General features: G+C 34.4%; 1 protein-coding gene across 1 annotated transcript in view; it reads left to right on the forward strand.

Annotated features, from left to right (window-relative positions):
• DHX15 (DEAH (Asp-Glu-Ala-His) box helicase 15) overlaps positions 1 to 19,918 on the forward strand; it is a 63,756-nt gene that overhangs the window by 37,361 nt on the left and 6,477 nt on the right. The window contains exons 6-11 of the mRNA XM_011991301.1: positions 4,232 to 4,399; positions 11,153 to 11,239; positions 12,164 to 12,313; positions 13,247 to 13,355; positions 13,897 to 14,088; positions 17,019 to 17,141. Coding sequence (XP_011846691.1) covers positions 4,232 to 4,399; positions 11,153 to 11,239; positions 12,164 to 12,313; positions 13,247 to 13,355; positions 13,897 to 14,088; positions 17,019 to 17,141 — 829 coding nt within the window. The remainder of the gene's footprint in view (positions 1 to 4,231; positions 4,400 to 11,152; positions 11,240 to 12,163; positions 12,314 to 13,246; positions 13,356 to 13,896; positions 14,089 to 17,018; positions 17,142 to 19,918) is intronic.

Consider the following 19,918-nt stretch of genomic DNA (forward strand, 5'->3'; position numbering starts at 1 on the left):
TTGTTGTCCAGGCTGGAGTGCAGTGACGCGATCTCGGTTCACCACAACCACTGCCTCCCGGGTTTAAGTGATTCTCCTGCCTCAGCCTTCTCAGTAGCTGGGATTACAGACCTGCACCACCATGCCCGGCTAATTTTGTATTTTTAGTAGAGATAGGGTTTCTCCATGTTGGTCTCGAACTCCCGACCTCAGGTAATCCACCTGCCTCGGCCTCCCAAAGTGCTGGTATTACAGGCGTGAACCACTGCGCCCAGCCATATTTTTATTTTTTAAATCAGTATTTAAAGTTGTCATCATATTCAGATAACATAAGCTTATTGAGATTCTATCAGAAATTTATCAAATGGCCTCATGGTTAAGGACCTGAAAGATTTTTCTCTGAGACAGCTTTGTGCACTATTTTTTAACTGTGAATCCCACAGCTGGGGAAAGGAAGGGAGTAAGCCAAAGGGTTTTCAGATGTGTGCTAGAGTGTAAGTCTTTCATGAAATAAAATGCCACTCTAGTTGTCAGCTGTTTATATGCATACCATTGCTTCTTTAAATTATCTTTAGGTTCCCAGTCTTGAATTTGTAGAGTTTTGGGGAGAAGGTAGCAGAAAACCTAATGTTTTGTTTACATTTCATTCGTTGTATTTAGTAATAGAGCTGGTCTAAAGTAAGTATTACCTTCTCATTTTTGTGAACCTTCGTTATTTTTACTTGGTAAGTTAAATGGTACTGTGAAATCAGTACTCCTTTCTTCATAAATTTGAATAGCCTCCATGAAATTGAGTAATCTTACAAAATTTTAAAACTGGTTTTTAAGAACATATTCTGACCACCTAAATAAAAGTGCTTCTATAGTCACCTAAGTTAATTTGGGAGGGAGAGAGAACAGTGTTGCCTAGATAGGAATTAGATAAGAGTGATTGTAATTAAATAATTTTTTATTTTTAATTTTGCTTAGTAAAATTCTTTTTCAACATGCAGTGAGTTAATTGGTAAGGTCCAGATTAATTTACTAACATATTGCTGCTTTTGGGGTTAAAAATCTTTCCTCAAATAAAGAACTGAACTGTCTTTATTCTTAGTATTGCTGATGACTAAGCAGATGGCTGCTGTTGGGACAGTGAAACTTCCTTTTCCCCCTCTACCTGTTTGTGTTTATATTCTGATGAATGCAGATAACTTTTGTGGCATTCTCAGCTGATAGTGTTGACTTTTTGGAAGTTTGGCAAACCTCAGGGAAAATTTTTATTGCAAGTTTTAAAACTGTTTAGGACTTTATCTAAAAACATAAGTGTTACGGGATTTCTTCCACATTTTAGAGATGCCTTTATATCCTACATAGTCAACATTTTGTTTTAGCTCCATGCATTCTTAGCAGATTGGGTAATCTAATCTCCAGCAAAGTTGGAATTGTCATTTTAAAATACTGGAATCACAAAGCAAATGTCTAATTAAAGCACGTAATTTTTAATGTGTGAAATCTGGATATTTTGTGATTTCTGACCATTTATTTTTCATATATATACAGTAAAATTAAAATTGCAGATACTCTTAAATGTTGGAAGCCTAGTTTTATATTATATTCAAATATTTTTGAAGTTGGAGAACTCTTAATTTTTTATTTGCATGCCAGCAGGGGGCATTCTAATCTAGATACAACGTTTGAAAGCAGTATTTTCAGAAAATATTTATTCACTTTGTTATGTTTTTTATTTAGATGAATAGCATCTACTTTCATTAGAAACTTGAGATTTCAAAGGGGGGGATCTGTTAACATTGAATCTTTAATAGTAATTTTCTGTGTTGATTTTTGAGACAGATAACCTTTAAGAAAACTAGTGTGTTTGAAATAAGTGAAAAGTAATTTATTTGTTCTTACTGTGTTAAGGAACTTTGTGTTTTTTGATACAGAAACACAGTTGGACATTAAAAAAAATATAAAGTAAACGTCCTAAAATTCTTCCTCACTCATTAGTATCGTTGTCCTTTGGGGGAAAAACGCGATTTGTTGACAAGGGTAGCTTCTGATTGGGTCATTTATTGGACAGGCTGCCTCGTATATAGTAAGCGTTTTACATACTTCTGGGTTTAATTGAATTAATACTCCAATAAAATTTGGAATACATTTGTCTGCAGTGCTGCCTTCCATTTTTAAGTTCCTTTGCCTCTCCCAGAGCTGTCATACATAATCTGTCTCTCTCTTTTCTTCTGTCTTGATATTCATTATGTCTCCTCTTGAATGCAAATGCCTTAGAATATAGTCATGTGTGACATAACAACATTTTGGTCAACACAAACTTCTCAGATAGCCATGGTGCTGGTCCCATAAGATTATAATGGAGCTGAACGTAACCTTGCAACATCATAGCACAACACATTACTCACTGCTTTGTGGTGATGCTAGTTCAAACAAACCTACTTTACTGCCAGTTGTTTAAAAGTACTATATAGCATGTACAATTATGTACAGTACATAATGATAATAGGACATTGTTAGTGGTTTATGTATTTACTACATGTTTTATCATTATTTTAGAGTGTTCTCCTTCGACTTAAAAATGTTAACTGTAAAACAGGCTTAGGCAGGTCCTTCAGGAGATAATCTAGGAGAAGACATTGTTATCACAGGAGATGACAGCTCTATGTGTGTTACTGGCCTTTGAAGACCTTCCAGTGGGCTAATACGTAAAGTTGGAAGATAGTGATATTGATGATCCTGACTCTGTGGGGGTCTAGGTTAAGTGGGTGTTTGGGTCTTTTAACCAAAATGTTTAAGAAGTTGAAAAAGTAAAAAATTTTAAATTAGAATAAAGCTTATAGAGTAAGGATATAAAGAGAAAATACTTTTGCACAGCTGTACAGCGTGTTTGTGTTTTAAGCTAACTGTTACTACAAAACAGTCAGTTAAAAAAATTAAAGTTCGTAAAGTTAAAAAGTTGCAGTAAGCTAAGGTTAATTTATTGAAGAAAGAAAAATATATCAAAAGAAAATACATTTTAAATAAATTTTGTGTGGTCAAAATGTACAGCGTTTATAAAGTCTACAGTTGTGTATAGAATGTCCTAGGCCATCACATTCACTGAGTACTCAACTCACAGCAGCTTTCAGTCCTGCAGACTTCATTCATGGCAGATATCCTATACGGGTGTACTGATTTTTCCTTTTTTTTTTTGAGACGGAGTTTCGCTCTTGTTGCCCAGGATGGAGTGCAATGGCGCAATCTCGCCTCACTGCAACCTCTGCCTACCTGGTTCAAGCGATTCTCCCGCCTCAGCCTCCCAAGTAGCTGGGATTACAGGCATGTGCCACCACACCCAACTAATTGTGTGTTTTTAGTAGACATGGGGTTTCTCCATGTTGGTCAGGCTGGTCTCAAACTCTCGACCTCAGGTGATCCGCCTGCCTCGGCCTCCCAAAGTACTGGGATTACAGGCGTGAGCCACCATGCCTGGCAGTTTTTATCTTTTATACCATATTTTGACCATGCCTTTTCTTTGTTTAGATGAACAAACACTTCCCATTGTGTTACAGTTGCCTACTGTATTCACTTAAGTAACATACTCCTCAGGTTTGTAGCCTAGGAGCAATAGGCTATACCATCTAGGTTCATGAATACACTAGAATGTTTACACAACAACAGAGTCGCCTAACAGATTTCTCAGAACATATTCCTGTCATTAAGCAACGTGTGACTGTAGTTTTCTGAGAAAAAAAATTGTAGCTGCTCTAAGACATTTGGGTTAGCCTAGTTCTTAAATATCTGTGTTGATACTGTAAAGGTGTTTGTTCTCATTAGGCACAATGAAGCAAATCTTCCATATAATTGCATTAGTGATACGTGACATTAAAGCCTAATTGGCTTATTTAAAATGTCTAGCACATCAATTTCTTTTAGATTGTGAAAATTGAAAAGGTCATAAGTGCATTTAAATATTCCTGGGTGAGAAATTTCAATTTTAGTACAATTTGTTGAGAATTAATTAGGAAATCTGACTCTAAGAAAAGGGGTGTGGAATGCAAATAAGGCAGTTATATATTCATTTGAATACAAAAATGAAAGTTTCTTGGATTGTTTTGGAAATCTCGTTGAAATGTGCTAAATTAGTTTGGTTACTAAATTGAAAATAGGGTATCTATGAAGTGAAAGAGGATGGCATACATAAAATAGACTGCATAGAACTGTGATTATAGTAAATAAAAATGTTTCAGTATTCGTTTTTAGACTCACTTTTATTTTGTAGGAAATTGATGAAGCCTGTAAGAGAATAAAGCGTGAGGTTGATGATTTGGGCCCTGAAGTTGGTGACATTAAAATCATTCCATTGTATTCTACACTTCCACCTCAGCAGCAGCAACGCATTTTTGAGCCTCCACCTCCCAAAAAACAGAATGGAGCAATTGGAAGAAAGGTAACATTAGAAATGTTCTTTATAAACATTTCACTAATAACGAAAGAATTATTTATGATATACAAACTTCATTCAGTTATAAAGGACTGAGTTGTGGGTGATTATGATCTAGGTTTGTACAACAAAATAATATCCATTTGTAGAGTTCTGCATCTCTCTTGACCCTAAAGTAAGAATGGGTACTGCTTCTCCTAGGTAGTCCCTCCTTAGCAAATGGAAGATTCGTTAGAATGGGTTAAGAAAACAGGATGTTGGCCAAGTACTGTCTTTTCTTCTATTAAATCACTTGGTATAAAGTAAGCACTTTTTCTTTGGTGCCTTGGCCTTCTGCTCATAATTTTCTTTAAGGCTTCACCAAGTAATAATGCCTACAGGTGGGAAATGTTGACTCTGTGCAGACATCTAATAACAGTAGCACTGTTCTGGCCGGGCATGGCGGCTCATGCTTGTAATCCCAGCACTTTTGGGAGACCGAGGCGGGCAGATCACGAGGTCAGGAGTTTGAGACCAGCCTGACCAACATGGTGAAGCTCTGTCTGTGTTGAAAATTAAAAAAAATTAGCCGGTCATGGTAGCGCATACCTGTAATCCCAGCTACTCAGAAGGCAGAGGCAGGAGAATCACTTGAACATGGGAGACGGAGGTTGCAGTGAACTGAGACCGTACCACTGCGCTCCAGCCTGGGCAACAGAATGTGACTCCATCTCAGGGAAAAAAAAAAAAAAAAAGAAGGTAGCACTGATCACACTGCATAACTACGTGAGTTCCTTAAAGGCAGAAGCTTCATCTAGATCCTGTCACACAGACAGGAACAAGGTTATTTCAGCCCTGTTTCTGAGATACTTTGTTGAGGGGTTGGGAAGACATCCTGGTTCCAGTTTGAAACAGCAGCTGGGCTTTTATTTATTTTTTAAGATTTGGGAGTCCTAATAGAGTCTTTGAAAATAAGATTGCACAGTTTTATTAAAAGGTTTAAATCACTTGAACAGTGGAGTCAACTAGACTTTTAAACCTAGCCATGTATTAGGTTACATAATAGCTGCATGTGAATTTTGGTAAGATTTTCTTAATTTGTGATCCTAGTTTTTTCATTTTTTAAAGCTGTTACTTTGATCCCTTAGGGGGACGATTGTCAAGGATTAAGTTTGACGTATACAAGATACTTATGTACAAGGCTTTTGTGGCAGCTGCTATAAGTTTCTTCAGTTTATTTATATTGAAAAAAGTCTTACCTGAACTTTTTACTCACCTCATTTACTTGTTAGTCAAAATCGAAATTTGTTGCTTTCTTATTTCTGTATTGAGGACTAACACACCCACAACTTCTTTTGTGATTTTTTTTTCCCAGTATCTTTGCTAATTTTTTGATGATTACTGAAAAATTACTAATCATAAACACAACTGTGATTATTTTTTACATGGCCATATAAAACTTAAATGAACAAAATATGTTTCTCAAATTTAAAGAATTCACTGAGTGGATGTGCAGTAGCGGCCTAGTGTAATATAAATAAACAGGGATTGATAGAAATATTAAAAAAAAAACAAAACAGCTTTTGAGTTTTTCATAGATCATCAAGTGTTATAAATTTGACTTTTAGAAAATAGTCTAATCATAGCTTCATAATGTTGAACTTTTAATTATTTTTTGCCTGTCTCTAGAACATGTTAAAATATTTTTTTCATGTTACCTTACGTGTATTCTGAACTTTGGGGGAAACTTGTCATTTTAAGTGATAGTTTTAATATGTAATTTTGAAGCTGATTTGTGGACTAGAAAGTGCTTTATTCTCTGTGGGCCTAATTTTAGCTTGATTCCTCATCAGCAGAAATATATATCTATATATATAGAGAGAGAGAAAAATATGTCTTCAATATTTATATAATAAACAGAAGTTAATGCACCCTTCAGGCAGAGCCTTTATTATTATTATTATTTTTAAAACAGCATGGGGTCTCACTATGTTGCCAGGACTGGTCTTAAACTCCTGGGTTCAATCAGTCCCCACTCCTGGGCCTCCCAAAGTGCTGGGACTATAGGCGTGAGCCACCAGGCCCGGCCCTCAGCCTGCCTGTTTTTCATTTGTCTTGAAATCATGTGTACTTTGTATATCTGTATTTGTTTTATTTTTAAAATGTTGTGTTTGTTTGCCATTGAGTGAAATTGGTGTACAACAAAGATGTCCCGTTTGTGCCTCCTTTTGTGTACTTCTCATTTCATTGAGTTCTACTTTGAGAAATATGGGCCCATATTTACTACAATTACACATCTGAGCTCTTGCTGTCTTAAGCCTATGAAGTAAATTAAGGTTTTTGTTTCTGTTTTGCTTTTTGTGTTTTAAATCCTTAGGATGCTGAGGAGAATTTTGTCTTATTGAAAAGAGTGACTCAGCAATGGCTGGATATGTGATGATGGCCACAGTTGGTGATGGGCTCACTCTGAGGACTGATCATGAGCTTGTATTTCAAAACTAAGAGCTATAATGCCACTTTGCCATCCAGTGATGGTGTTTCAGCCAAAGCTGTAGGACCTCTTGCTGGGAAATCATGTTATCCTTACCTTGAGTCAATTTCATCTTAGAGATTGAGACGAGCACTGATGTAGCTTCCCTGGACAGTCCTAGGGAGGGTAAAGGAAGACTTCCTTGGCAGTTGCTGCATCATTTTCATTATGAGGAAGAACATTCTGAGGTGCAGCATGTTAAGCACAAATTTAAAGTTTTCATACAAGGCTAACTTATAGAGGAGGGATCTATACAAGTTTTACTGTTCACATGTAATTTTAAACTTACTGTTTGCATCTAATTGTGAAAAACAAAATATTTGATTTTTTTGGTTACACTGTTGATTCTAATATAAGGATAGTAGCTAGCATAAAGCAAATATATAAAAGTATTGAAAGTTTTTGAACAAATAAAATATTTAATATGATATTTTAATTTCCATCAAATTGTGAGTCTGTATAACTTTATATTTGAGTACCTTTTATAAGGCAGTGCCATTTCTTATTTCTCACTCTTAGTTTATGCAAAATAGATTTTATAACTTGATTGTGATACTAATAAAACAGTAACCTTTTAAACATGTTACAGTACTAATGGTGAACGATTTCAAGTTTTTAGCAATCAAGAAAGGTTGAGAATGCAACATATATTAATACGAAAGTAGATATTTTTACCTCTTGGTAATTTTTGAAGTTTATTGAAGTATTTGACTAAGTTAAAAGTTACAGTAATTCTTTACATGCATTCCAGTTTACTCTTCAGTGGATAACTTCTCTGCATTTCTTGACTGAGACATACAATTGTTATTTTATGGATTAGGTTGTTACTAAAATACCACTATAATTATTTTTTAAATATTTAGTTTTCACAAATTTTGTTCATACAAATAGCTGACTTTTCTATAGTTTATCCTGCATTTTGCTAATTAATACGATTCAGAGCATCAGTTGCTCAGTAAAAAAGAGAAATGGCCCTTATGGAGATGGTTCTATAGTTTTAAAGAGAGACTTGATGATCCAGGGTCTGAAGATAGCTTACTGTGGTGCTGCTGGGACGTTTATAAGCAAATAAGTTGATGTCCTTGTATTGGAGACCCCCACAGAGTTCCCTGGGGACTAAAAATCCAAATTAGTTTAAACTAAATGCATTATTGTGTCCAGACAGTATTCAGGTAGGGCAAATGAAGTACTGCGAGTTCTGCTCTGAAGTGGAGTTATTGGGGGTGGGGTGGGGGGTGGGAAAGTGGTTCTATTAGAAAAAAAGTAAGTTCTATTAGAAGGCAGGTTATTGAGGGGGAAAATGGACTCTTAGCATGTCCTGACAGTGATGCCAAGCTTTTCACCATAGGGTCTGTTCCATATTAGTACATGAAATTTGAACACTTTTTAAGGCTCTTTGAACACTTACTGCAGTGTTGCAGTCTAGAAAGCATGTAACAATTATATTGATTCTAACTGGTCATAATGTAAATCCCTTGACAAATTCAAGGTCATTTTGTCTCCTGATGGGTTCCTGATTGTATGGTGTGCCATTTACAATTAGAACATGCTTAGGGCTTGCCTCACTCAATTGCTGAGGTTCCAAAGAAGCTTTTATCTTGTCATTTATTAGTTTGCTTTTGCATTGTGTGTGTGTGTGTGTGTGTATGTATGTATATTTAGCCTTAGCTATTTTTAGTCCTTGAGAAAGGCCTAAAACTTCTGCTGTTTTGTAAGGACTCAATTTAACACTTGTATTTTAGGGTTTGACTTTTGGCTGGCAATAGGCTCTTATTAATATCAATAATGACATGGGTTTGCCAAGTTGGCATAAATCATTTGATTCTTAAACACATGCAGAATCATGCATCCATGTCTTGTTAACTGTTACAGAATTTAATACACACAGACCCAGACAAAAGACATACAGGATGAAATTATTTTGTGGAGAAAAATTAAGTGTTTTTTTAATAATAGTAACTCTTTAAAGAATTGGTCACATCAGAAATTTTTATCACATTGTATTCTGTTCTAGAAGAAATATGTGACATGTATTTTTTGCCAGAATAACTTTTTAAAAAGTGATTTTCTTCATAAATATATTCAGAACCATGGTTTTCACCCCAGAATTCCAGAAAGCCAGAAGACGTCTTCTGTATTTACAGGCATGTAGTTGGTTCTGTATAGATTTGAGATAGGGTCTTAGTCTGTTGCCTAGGGTGGAGTTCTGTGCCATGATCGTAGCTTACTGCAGATTCAATCTCCTGGACTCAACCAGTCCTCCCATCTTAGCCTCCTAGGTAGCTGGGACTACAAGCATGTGGCACCATGCCTGGCTAATTTCTTTTAATTTTTTATAGAGGTGGAGTTTTACTATGTTGTTCAGGCTTGTCTCAAACTCCTGGACTCAAATAATCCTCCTTGGCCTTTTTAAGTGCTGAGATTACAGATGTGAGCCACCATGCCTGGTCCATTCTGTATAGTATAGAGTATTTCCACATCCTTACATAATTTATTCCCTACAACCCTGTGTTACGTAGACTAAGTAATATGCAAGTTATAAAAGGAGTACAAGCTTGGGGGTGTTAAAACCTTTCCACAGTTACTTAGCCACTCAGGTTGGATTGCTGTGTCTGCCAGTTATCTCTGAGTTCATCACTTCTTTAACTACAACAAACGGACTTTCTAGAAGAATATTAAATGCAGGTTATGCTTATTCAAGTTTCACCTGTTAACCTTATGTGTGGTGTTGTTTGCTTCAGTTCTAGCTGCTGATTATTTATCTAAATGTCCTGAAGAATGTATTTCAGCAACATCATCAAACCACTTGTCGTTCCTTATTCCTTTGCTAGTTGTCAGTCTTTTCAGCTGACAAATAAAAGGAAACATTTTGGTTTATTACTTGTAAATTATTCTGAAATACACTGATGGTAGATTGCTATTATGTTTTTAAATCCCTGAGGTTTCCTGCTAGTATTTTGGGAAGTCTACTACTTAGTAAATATGAAATCAGAAAAGGAAACTGTTAATATTATTTTAAGTAAAATAGTGAATGCAGCAAAAGCATATGATTTTTTAAAGCTATTGATTTATAAAATTAAGTGTTTTTAAAATAAAATAGGGATAAATATAAATCTTTCCATTTTTTGTATGTGTCCGTAGGCATTCCTGCCCACATGTGTTTTTTAAGATGGAACTTTAAGTGCCGTTTCCTTCTCTAATGAGTAGGTCTTAACCTTACCTTCAAGGACTACCCTAAATGCTGTTATTTTTCAGTAAAGCTTTTCTTGTCTTTGCTATGGAAGTAAACCTTTTTAAATTTCACAGTGTATCTTTGGTGCCACTCACACTTTCTATCCATGTCTAATCTTCCCTTACAAATGGTAAAAGCAGACTCTATTTGATTCGTCTTCTGTATCAATTGCTTGCGTATACAGACATCTTCAACTTAATATCAGTAACCTGTTCCTGAAAATCAGATGTACTAAGTTAAAATGCTAATGAGGAATCCCCATTTCCCATTGTTTTAAAAGGAAAAAATTATATGTAACATCTTTCCCAAGTCCTTAACTAATTTTCTAAAACATATGTAATTTATAGTAAAACATGCACATACACAAAACAAGCTATCATATTAGTATGTAAATGCTTTAAACATTTTCTGTCAATAAAAAAATTATGGTTCTTAACAGTTGCTTTGTATTATTTAATAGCATATTACATGTCATCCCTTTGAGATCATGCACTTACCAAATATTTACATTTGATTCTGCTGATCTGTCAGTTCTTACTGGATTATAACTTGAGGTTTTTTCCATGTGGCATTTTGTTTAAAATGTTGAGTTGAATTTTGGTGATATAAATAACGAAGTTTTCATTTTGAAAGATACACTTGTGGAAATTTGAATACTAATTATAAGGGCTGTTTTATCAGACATTTTGTCAGGCATGTTATATTGCTTTATCAGTGTTTTTCTTTTTATGCTGTCAATTAATTTGATTAAGCAAAATGTAGCGCGGTTGAGTGATAACCTGAAGTAATTAATAGCTTTGTTGAGAAAGAAGTTGCTGTTGTGATGTAAACAAAATTTTGGTTTCTTAAATTTTAATTTACCTTTTTAAAGCATTGGCCATTGAAAATCAAATCATATTTCTAGTTTATTTGCTGGTTTGAAATTCCTTGTGTTATTGAAAGTTAATGGCTGATCTTTAACAGTCCTGTTAATTTTATTCGATATGTAATATAATTTATATACTGTATTTCTTAACAGGTAGTTGTGTCAACTAACATAGCAGAGACATCTTTGACAATAGATGGTGTGGTGTTTGTGATTGATCCTGGATTTGCGAAACAGAAGGTACATATTTAGTGGATACTTTATAAATTAGAGTTGGTTTAACAGTACTTACTACCCATTCATTTAATGGCTAAAATTTACCTTTCGGAATTATTTTTTGTTTGATTTTCAGATTTCTGCTGTATGTTCTGGGTGGCTCTCAGAAATTAAGACACTGTTTAATATGTAATTCTAGGCTTTTTTTCCTTTTAGAATTGCTTTGATTTCTTTGTTTCAGTGTAGTGATGGTGGGTGTTTTGTCTTGTATATTCATTTAACAGTATGGGTTTAGTAATAAAGTACAGGATTTCCATCCCTGCAGTTCAGTCACTTATCCAACATTAGAGTTACTGCTGTCAACTAGGCACACTATTTGAAAACAGTACTATGTTACTCCTCTAGTTTAACAGTGCTGTGTACTAAATGAAGTGAAGTGCAAGTGAACTGGCTATTTAATAAATACATGTTTTATTTTTCAAGTATCTTTTGGATAAATTAATTACATTTTGTAGGCATATCATGTTATTGCTGGAAATTTTTTTCATTAAACAGTATCAGAGTAATAGTACCCAGAACATTGAGTTTTGAAAGTGATGGTTTCTTTTTGGGCAGAATCCTTGACTGCCCAGCATATAAAAAGCAAGGAAAAAGGTCAGCCTGATAGAACTGAAATTATCTGAAATTAGGAGGAGTAAAGATTATATAAGCTGTCTGTGTGTTTGACAAGAAGTTTTTCATGTTTGAGTCTTTCAGATGATCGAATTAGAATGTCTAAAAGAACTTTAAGGTTCAGGATGATGGGTTGTCTATTGTAGCAGCATGATTTATGGCTATCAATATTTCTTTGTTTATTTGGGAATTAACTGTGGGCTTTGGATACTTCCGTTGGATCACAAGTTTGTGTTTGACTGAAGAAAGACTCTTGTGTTATTTCAATTCCAATAGGTCTACAATCCTCGGATCAGAGTTGAGTCCCTTTTGGTGACAGCTATTAGTAAAGCATCAGCTCAACAAAGGGCTGGTCGAGCTGGACGTACCAGACCTGGAAAATGCTTCAGACTTTACACAGAGAAAGCTTATAAAACAGAAATGCAGGTATAGGGTATTGTTGTTTCCTGCCTATATGTTTAAAATGTTAAGTTGAATTTCTTACCAGAAGAAAATTGCCTTATTTACTTAATCTTGCCCTTTAGGATTAAAAGCTCCTTAGCTTTTCCAGGAGTGAAATGTATAGCGTAGTTAACTTAGGTAGTTGCACACCCCCTTATTCGAGGCTGATACATTCCAAGACCCTCCCCCACCACCATGCCTGAAAACTAGAATATGCTGAACCTTACTTATATATACTATGTATAAATATCTTTCTTTACAATTTCACTGATAGAAGATACATTCTTACTTTAGATGTGTTTGTTTTTTTTTTTTTTTTTCTTTCCTTACTAGGTTTCAACTTCTTTTCTTTCCTTACTTTCAACGTTTCACTTAAAGGAAGCACTTCAGGGCATATCGAAATTTCCAGCATCACTATTCTTGGCGCTTTGGGGCCATTATTAAGTAAAAGGTTACTTGAGCACAAGCACTGTGATACTGCAAAAGTTGATCTCATAACAGATGGTTGTTAAGTGACAAATGGGCATATAGTGTATATAGCATACTACTAAGAATGGTGCACAATTTAAAATTGATGGATTGTTTGTTTCTGGACTCTTTAAAATTTTTTCTGGTGACAGTGGTTAACTGAAACCATGGAAATTGAAAACATAGATGAGTGAAGACTACTATACAGATTTCTTTCTGCAGTTTCTAGTTTTATGGACAGTAGCAAACACTTCGAATACCATAAAGATAGTTGGAGAAAAATGGTTTCTCTCTAGTGTAGTCTACAAGTATTTGTCTCTCCTGAGACAGTAGTGTAGAAGTAATGCCAAAACAAATAGCTCGGGAGGCAGTGAACAGATTTTTGTTTTCTTGATCAAAGAGACTGAGGCATGTTTAACGTAACAAATACATGTTTTTGTTTTTTGCTAGGATAACACCTATCCTGAGATTTTGCGTTCTAATTTAGGATCAGTTGTGTTACAATTGAAGAAACTTGGTATTGATGATTTGGTACATTTTGATTTTATGGATCCACCAGGTATGACTTATCAAAACACATTTTTATCAGATCTTTTAACCAAAATTGACTCTTAGTGTTTTTCTGCATCCTATTTAATATATATATTAAATACATTTTGCCTTTTCCATCCAGTGTGCATCAAGATTAAGTCTTACGTGATAGCATTAAAACTAAAAAAGGTGACAGTTATATGAGCACATTCTTTTTTTTCTTCAAAAGTTATTATTGGGGTGGGTTAGGTAAATTGAATTATCCTCTGGGCATGAAAATGTGAGAATTCCTAATTTTTCTTTGGGGAAAAAACAGTCTGATAAACACATTGATGAATTAGCAGTTATTTAATGTGTTTCGGAAGAAGACAGTTTTGCCTACAGGAGAATTTTGCAATGTTTTTATGATTCATTGTTTGCTAGATCTGTATAATTGAATTGGATGACAGTTTGAGTTTGAGTTTGGTCCACTGCAGAATGAAAAATGAGATTGCTTATAATAGTTTGTACTTTGTCACATTTTTGCTTGCTTAAGGCACCGTGTCTAATAGATTGTCTTTTATCCCTAGCTCCTGAAACTCTGATGAGAGCCCTGGAACTTTTGAATTATCTGGCTGCTTTAAATGATGATGGAGATCTGACTGAATTGGGATCCATGATGGCAGAGTTTCCTCTAGATCCACAGCTCGCAAAAATGGTTATTGCAAGTTGTGACTACAACTGTTCTAATGAGGTCCTATCTATTACTGCTATGTTGTCAGGTAATAGAGGGAAAGGAACAAAAAAAAGCCCAGCTCTTCAAAGTTTGGGTGGACTTCACTTTTTTTGTTGTTTTTTAATTTTTAGTATGATAGTGGATTTTATAGATGATTTTAAGGAATTAATCTTGTTTCCTAAATACCTTGTAAATAGCTTCGTAATGACATAGTACTTACAAAAGTAAAGTAAGTCATTGTGCACAAAAGATAGTAAAACATTGGCTGTCTTGAGTGCTAATAAAAATTGCAGTTAGTTTGAGCACACTTGTAACTGAATTCTTTGGTTAAAGGTCCATCACTGCTATCTTTGTGGGGTTTTTTTTTTTTTTTTTTTTTTTTTACTGCAAGTACAAGAAGAACTTTGCTCTAGTACTTGGCTCTATTAAATGTGCCTGTGGCAAACTTAAAGCTATACATTAAGTTGAGCCTTTTCTATATATGTACTCCAATGGCACCCAAACAAACATGAATTTCAGACTTGATATCAAGTAAATAGAAATAGTGATGTATAATTTTAGGCTTAAAATCTAATCTGATAATGACATTCTTTTACAATGGTAGAAAAACTTGGTAAAAGAAACATACCTAATATATAAAATTGCCAATTTTGTAAAATTGGACCATTAAGCTAAGGAAATAATGCTGTTTTTAGTAACAAAATGTAAACCACAAATGAATAGTAACTTGGAAATTAGATTTTTCTTAAAGGAAAAGAAATATTGTTAAGAAACAAATGAATGGCTATTCTTACAGCTAAAAATAGAAAATAAGTTCTTACAATCAAAATATTCTCTGCTACTAGTTTTAGCACTGCAGAGAACTGACTCCCTATTGCTGAGTGGTTTATTGATCTTAATGCTGCAAATATTTCAAAATATTCTGTGGAATTAAAGGATAAATTGAAAAAAATTTAAATATAAAATAATATGGCTTAGTTTAGATGTATGGTATATTCTAATGGTGTGAATTTTTTTATTTAAGAAGTAGCTAAAATGTTTTCTTGCAGAGTTATGACTGATCAGACTCAGAGCAGATGGGCAGGGCAGTATTGAGTCACTTTAATTAAATTGTAGCTTCATTTGCGGAGGTGGTGGTAGGTTGTTGTCTGCCTTTCTTATATGTTGTTTTATAGATTCTCCCAGTTGTACCTCTCCCAAGATTTTAGTTTTTAGAGAAAGTGTGGGGCAAGAACTAATGGATTGTGTACTTATTTGTCTATCTACCTAGTTTTTATTTCTCTAGGTTCTCTTATCAGATATACTTATATGATTACCGTTGAGTTAAGAATATTAGCTCTTTAAAAAGTTTGTTGTTGTGATGCAGTTGTAATCTTCCAACTACATCTCAAGTTTTATTTGTAATTTAAAAAAAACCTTATTTTTATTTATTACAAATAAAAAACTTTAGTTTATCAGGAGAATGAGCATTTATGTGCAGCAATGTAAATGGACTGTTTTTAAACGGTCCATTTGTAGGAAAAGTGTTCAAATAAGAGGCGAGGAAGAAGTCATGGAACAAAAAACAGTTTGTTAAGCTTGTAATGCTTTGTTTGACATTAAAATAGGTTTTGAAGTTTTAAGGTCCTGATATTAACAGTGCAAATCTAGAGGCCTTTCAGAGCACTACTTATTTATTCCCACTTAACTCTAGTGGCTAGTTCACATTAACATTCACAGCTGTGAGAAGTTTGTGTACTTTTATGATTACCTTGCTTCAGTTACATTAAGCAAGAGTTTTAATATTTATTATGATCATGTTTTGTTGTCACTATTTGGCTATTTTGACATCTTTTTAAAGGGGAAACTGTATGGGAAAGAGTAATATGATACTGTATTTTATCTTGTTGTTGATTATTCCCATTATCTTCTATCGGAACCGATAATTTATGAAGTTTTTCATTGACAAGGTTTTAAGAGCTTTTAAAATGTGTTGAAGAAGTCCCAGGCTGTTAAGTATTTTTATTTTCATATTGCTTTTATGACTATGGAATTGCTAAACTGAATTAAGGAAAGTTGTATTTCAAAAAATGTAGTACATGCTTTGTAACAATTTAAAGTTTTATGTGAATTAATATTGAGGCTCTAAACAAATAACTGTAGTTACATATTTTGATGACCCTTGATATGACTGTTTCAGACTAATTGTCAACTTTTGAAATATTGGACTTTGCTTTTTATTGAGGTTTTGATACAAATAAGTTTGTTTTTTCTTTTTTAAAATTGGGACTTTATTTTCTAATCCTTTTGTTAAAATGCTGAAACACTAGGCTGAATATCCCAGCCTTTTTGAATTTTCTTAATTCAGAGGCGGTTTAACCTTCCACCACTACTGCTATCATCCAAACCCAAGAATTCTTGATATTTTTATGTTTACATATGCTTCTACTCACCGGTGCTAATAGTGATACCCACCAGTTGGTAATAGCCACAGTATTAGGGAAAAAATTCTGATAGAAACATGGCAGTAGACTGGTTTCAAAGTTGTTGTTAGCTCTGCAGTGGGCAAGCGTAGCTTCCTAACTTTCATGGCCATTCAATAGATGTAGTGGATGTCCTTTTGAAAAATTACAGTTAGCTGAAAGGCAATTGACACCATTATTCTGGTTATTGGTAGAGCTATCAGCACTGGTTTTTTTAAATAAGTTGAGCTTTTTAGTATCCTGATGGCCTTCAGAATAGCTGTTTTGATGCCTACTTTTAGATCTAGTTAAAATAATCAGGTACTCTGTAGCTTTGAAATCCTCTTGTCTTACAGATGTGGTTAGGTGTTGATGTACCAAATCAAGGTAGTAAACAGTCCAAGATGCAGTTGGAGGCCATCCTGCCCTGCCCTATGCTCTGTGAACTGACCTAGCTAGGCCTTGTTCCTCTATCTGTGAATGCGTGACTCATCGATATGGGCGTTTGTGTTGGGCCCATACCAACCTTGTTTAGTCCCACAGTGTTTTGTTCGCCCCACGGAGGCCAAGAAAGCCGCAGATGAGGCCAAGATGAGATTTGCCCACATAGATGGAGATCATCTGACACTGCTGAACGTCTACCATGCTTTTAAACAAAGTAAGTGTAAATTTGATTGGAGACATTCTTTTGTCTAAATGTCACTTGCAGTGTATAAGATGTTTCTTTGTCCCACTTTCATTTATTATCTGTGACAACTTACATTAGAAACCCAGAGGTACTTTAGAAAAACTCCTGACTAGCATTTAAAATAGAAATTGCCAATCTTTCCCCAAGTTGTTTATGTTTATAATCAGGGGATAAAGCACCAGTTGTAGAAAACCTGAAAAATACGGTGATAAAAATGACAGACTTGCATGACATTTATCGCTTACATGCAGGTTTTTATATACTTTTATTTCTGTGCATTTTACATTTTAAGAATAGTTTTATATTGTTTATACAATTCATTACTCTAACATTTTTACTAATAAAGAACTTTTTACACCAACATAAAGCTAATAGAAAAAAATGGACAAGTATGAATGATGGTTCTCAGGCTACCAGTGGTCTTGTAAACATGATATGGAAAAGTTCAACTGTACTGTTAGCCCAAAGAAATGCATTATTATTTTGGCATTATTATTGATAATGAAAGGCACTACCATTTTCTCACCTATAAAATTTGCAGACATTGAAGAAAAATATTCCTTAGCTGTATGGGAGTGGAGTTATGTGGTCTTTATGTGATTTTATGTTACCAAGAACTTTAGCAACCTTACACTCTTTGACCCAGAAATAATTTAAAAAGTTATTTTTTGGTATTCTGTGTACACTGGTTTGATTAAAGAATTTCATCCCATCATTATTTATGGTGGTAAAATAAAATTGGCTACCCAAATGCCTACCAGTGGAAAAATTGTGAGTTATGCTGTAGACATATGAAGTAATTGTTCTAGCTTTAAATTATCTTATCAGAGAATATTTAGTGACCTGAAAAACATTTGCCAATGACTTGTAAATGAGGAAACATAATAATAACGAAGTTATTGCTAGCTGCTGTTGTTGGAATGTGCCATTTACAAAAATTGAGAGGAAACCTTAATAAATTCAAAGGAGAAAAAAAATACAGCAATTGAGTGCAACCGGATCTGACAGTTTTGGTTTTTTTTTAACTGATAGCCCTACATCATCACCCCGTGCCAAAAATGTGGAATTCCGTCACTAAGTTTGTAGTTTCTTCTCATGAGAAATTGGTTTCCTAATTTATAAAGTTGACATTCCAATTTTGTATGTCTGGTTTTATTTGTAACTCATTTTTATTATCTCATAAAAATCTCATTTATACCCTTAAAATGGGGAACCTGTTGACTTTGGCACATCTCTGTGGGGGTGATGGTGAATTTATTTGTCTTGGGGTCCAGAAGTGCTAGAGGGCCAGTGTGTGCACCAGACGTAGTACCTAACTTGCTTTACGTCTGTTGCTTACTCCAGAACCCTGATATGAGTTGAATAGAATTGATGACTAGCAGAGAGAAAGAATGGAGCCCTTCTCTGCCCAGGCCCAAAAAAACTTGGGCAGATATGAAAGTTAAGGGAAATGTGGTTATGAAACCAAAGGCTCAAGACCAGCACATGGTTTACCTTAGAATCTTCCTTGTATCCAAATACTGGTCTTACGAAGTGCTAAAGACTTACCCCTGATTAGACAGATATACTCAAAAAACCTACCGTATTCCTCTTGTATGCAAAACATGCAGGGTGACCAAGAGATACATAACCTATTAAAGCCTTGAGAAGGAACAGATTTACAGTCAGAGGGAATGTAGTAAGTTAGAATGGTCTTGTCCACTCACCAGATGTGTGATCTATTTCTGATAAATACATCAAAATACTACTTTTTACATCAAAATACAACTAATAAAATAGAAAAAACAGACAAGTATGAATGATGGTTCTCAGGCTACAAGTGGCCTGTAAACAAGAGTTGGAAAAGTTCAAGTCTACTGTTTGCCCAAGAAATGAATTATTAGTGAGAGGTACTATGAGCTCTCACTGCCAGAGGGATGGTTAGTCATTGGTGGTTTTTAGGGGTTTGCAGTATGTGATGACTTGACATTTATTAGAACCGTCCTTATTAGTTAAAGATGACGATTTATCTTTTTAATCACTGATTGCCACCTTTTCAAATAAGAGAAGCCCTTTAAAAAAAAAAAAAAGCAAAAAACTTTGCCAGATCCCCATGTGTTATTATTTCAATATAGGCATATATATGGATATGAAAATATTTGAAATGTTTTCATGAAAGCTTTTTAAATTGTTGTATGTTATTAATTGAATCATTCAGTATATTTGAAACAAAGCGTGTTTCAGATACTGGTCAAGATGTTTTACGTTACAGACAATAGTTGATTACATAGTGAAGCTAAAATGTCACGTCAATTAAAAAAATGTTGTCTTAATACTATTTATGGAAATAACCCTTTGAAATCCAAAACTAGATTTAAGTTATTTTGCAGTACCTTAATCTGTCTGGGGAGGGGAGATTACTCTCTAAAAATTAGACAGTGATTTGGCTTTAGATCTTAGGGGTAGTTTACTGTATTGGTAAGAGAGAAACAGCTAAAGTTATATTAATAAAATGTTCCCAGTTTTAGATTTACTTTTCCCATTTACACAATTATTTCTCACAAGTTTAGAATTACAGTAGAACCATCAGATGTTAGTTATTAGTCATTTGTTCTTAACAAATAACTTAGAATTGCCATTTTTCCATCTGTAGTACATGAATTCTAAAAATTGAGAACCACACAAAAAAACTACATTTCAAGCCATAGTCTGCAAATCAACAACCCTTTCAAAAATTTGCCTTTTTATTGTCCAGCTTGGGCATTTTC

Source organism: Mandrillus leucophaeus, unplaced genomic scaffold, assembly GCF_000951045.1.
Source record: "Mandrillus leucophaeus isolate KB7577 unplaced genomic scaffold, Mleu.le_1.0 Scaffold393, whole genome shotgun sequence".
NCBI classification, from domain to species: domain Eukaryota; kingdom Metazoa; phylum Chordata; class Mammalia; order Primates; family Cercopithecidae; genus Mandrillus; species Mandrillus leucophaeus.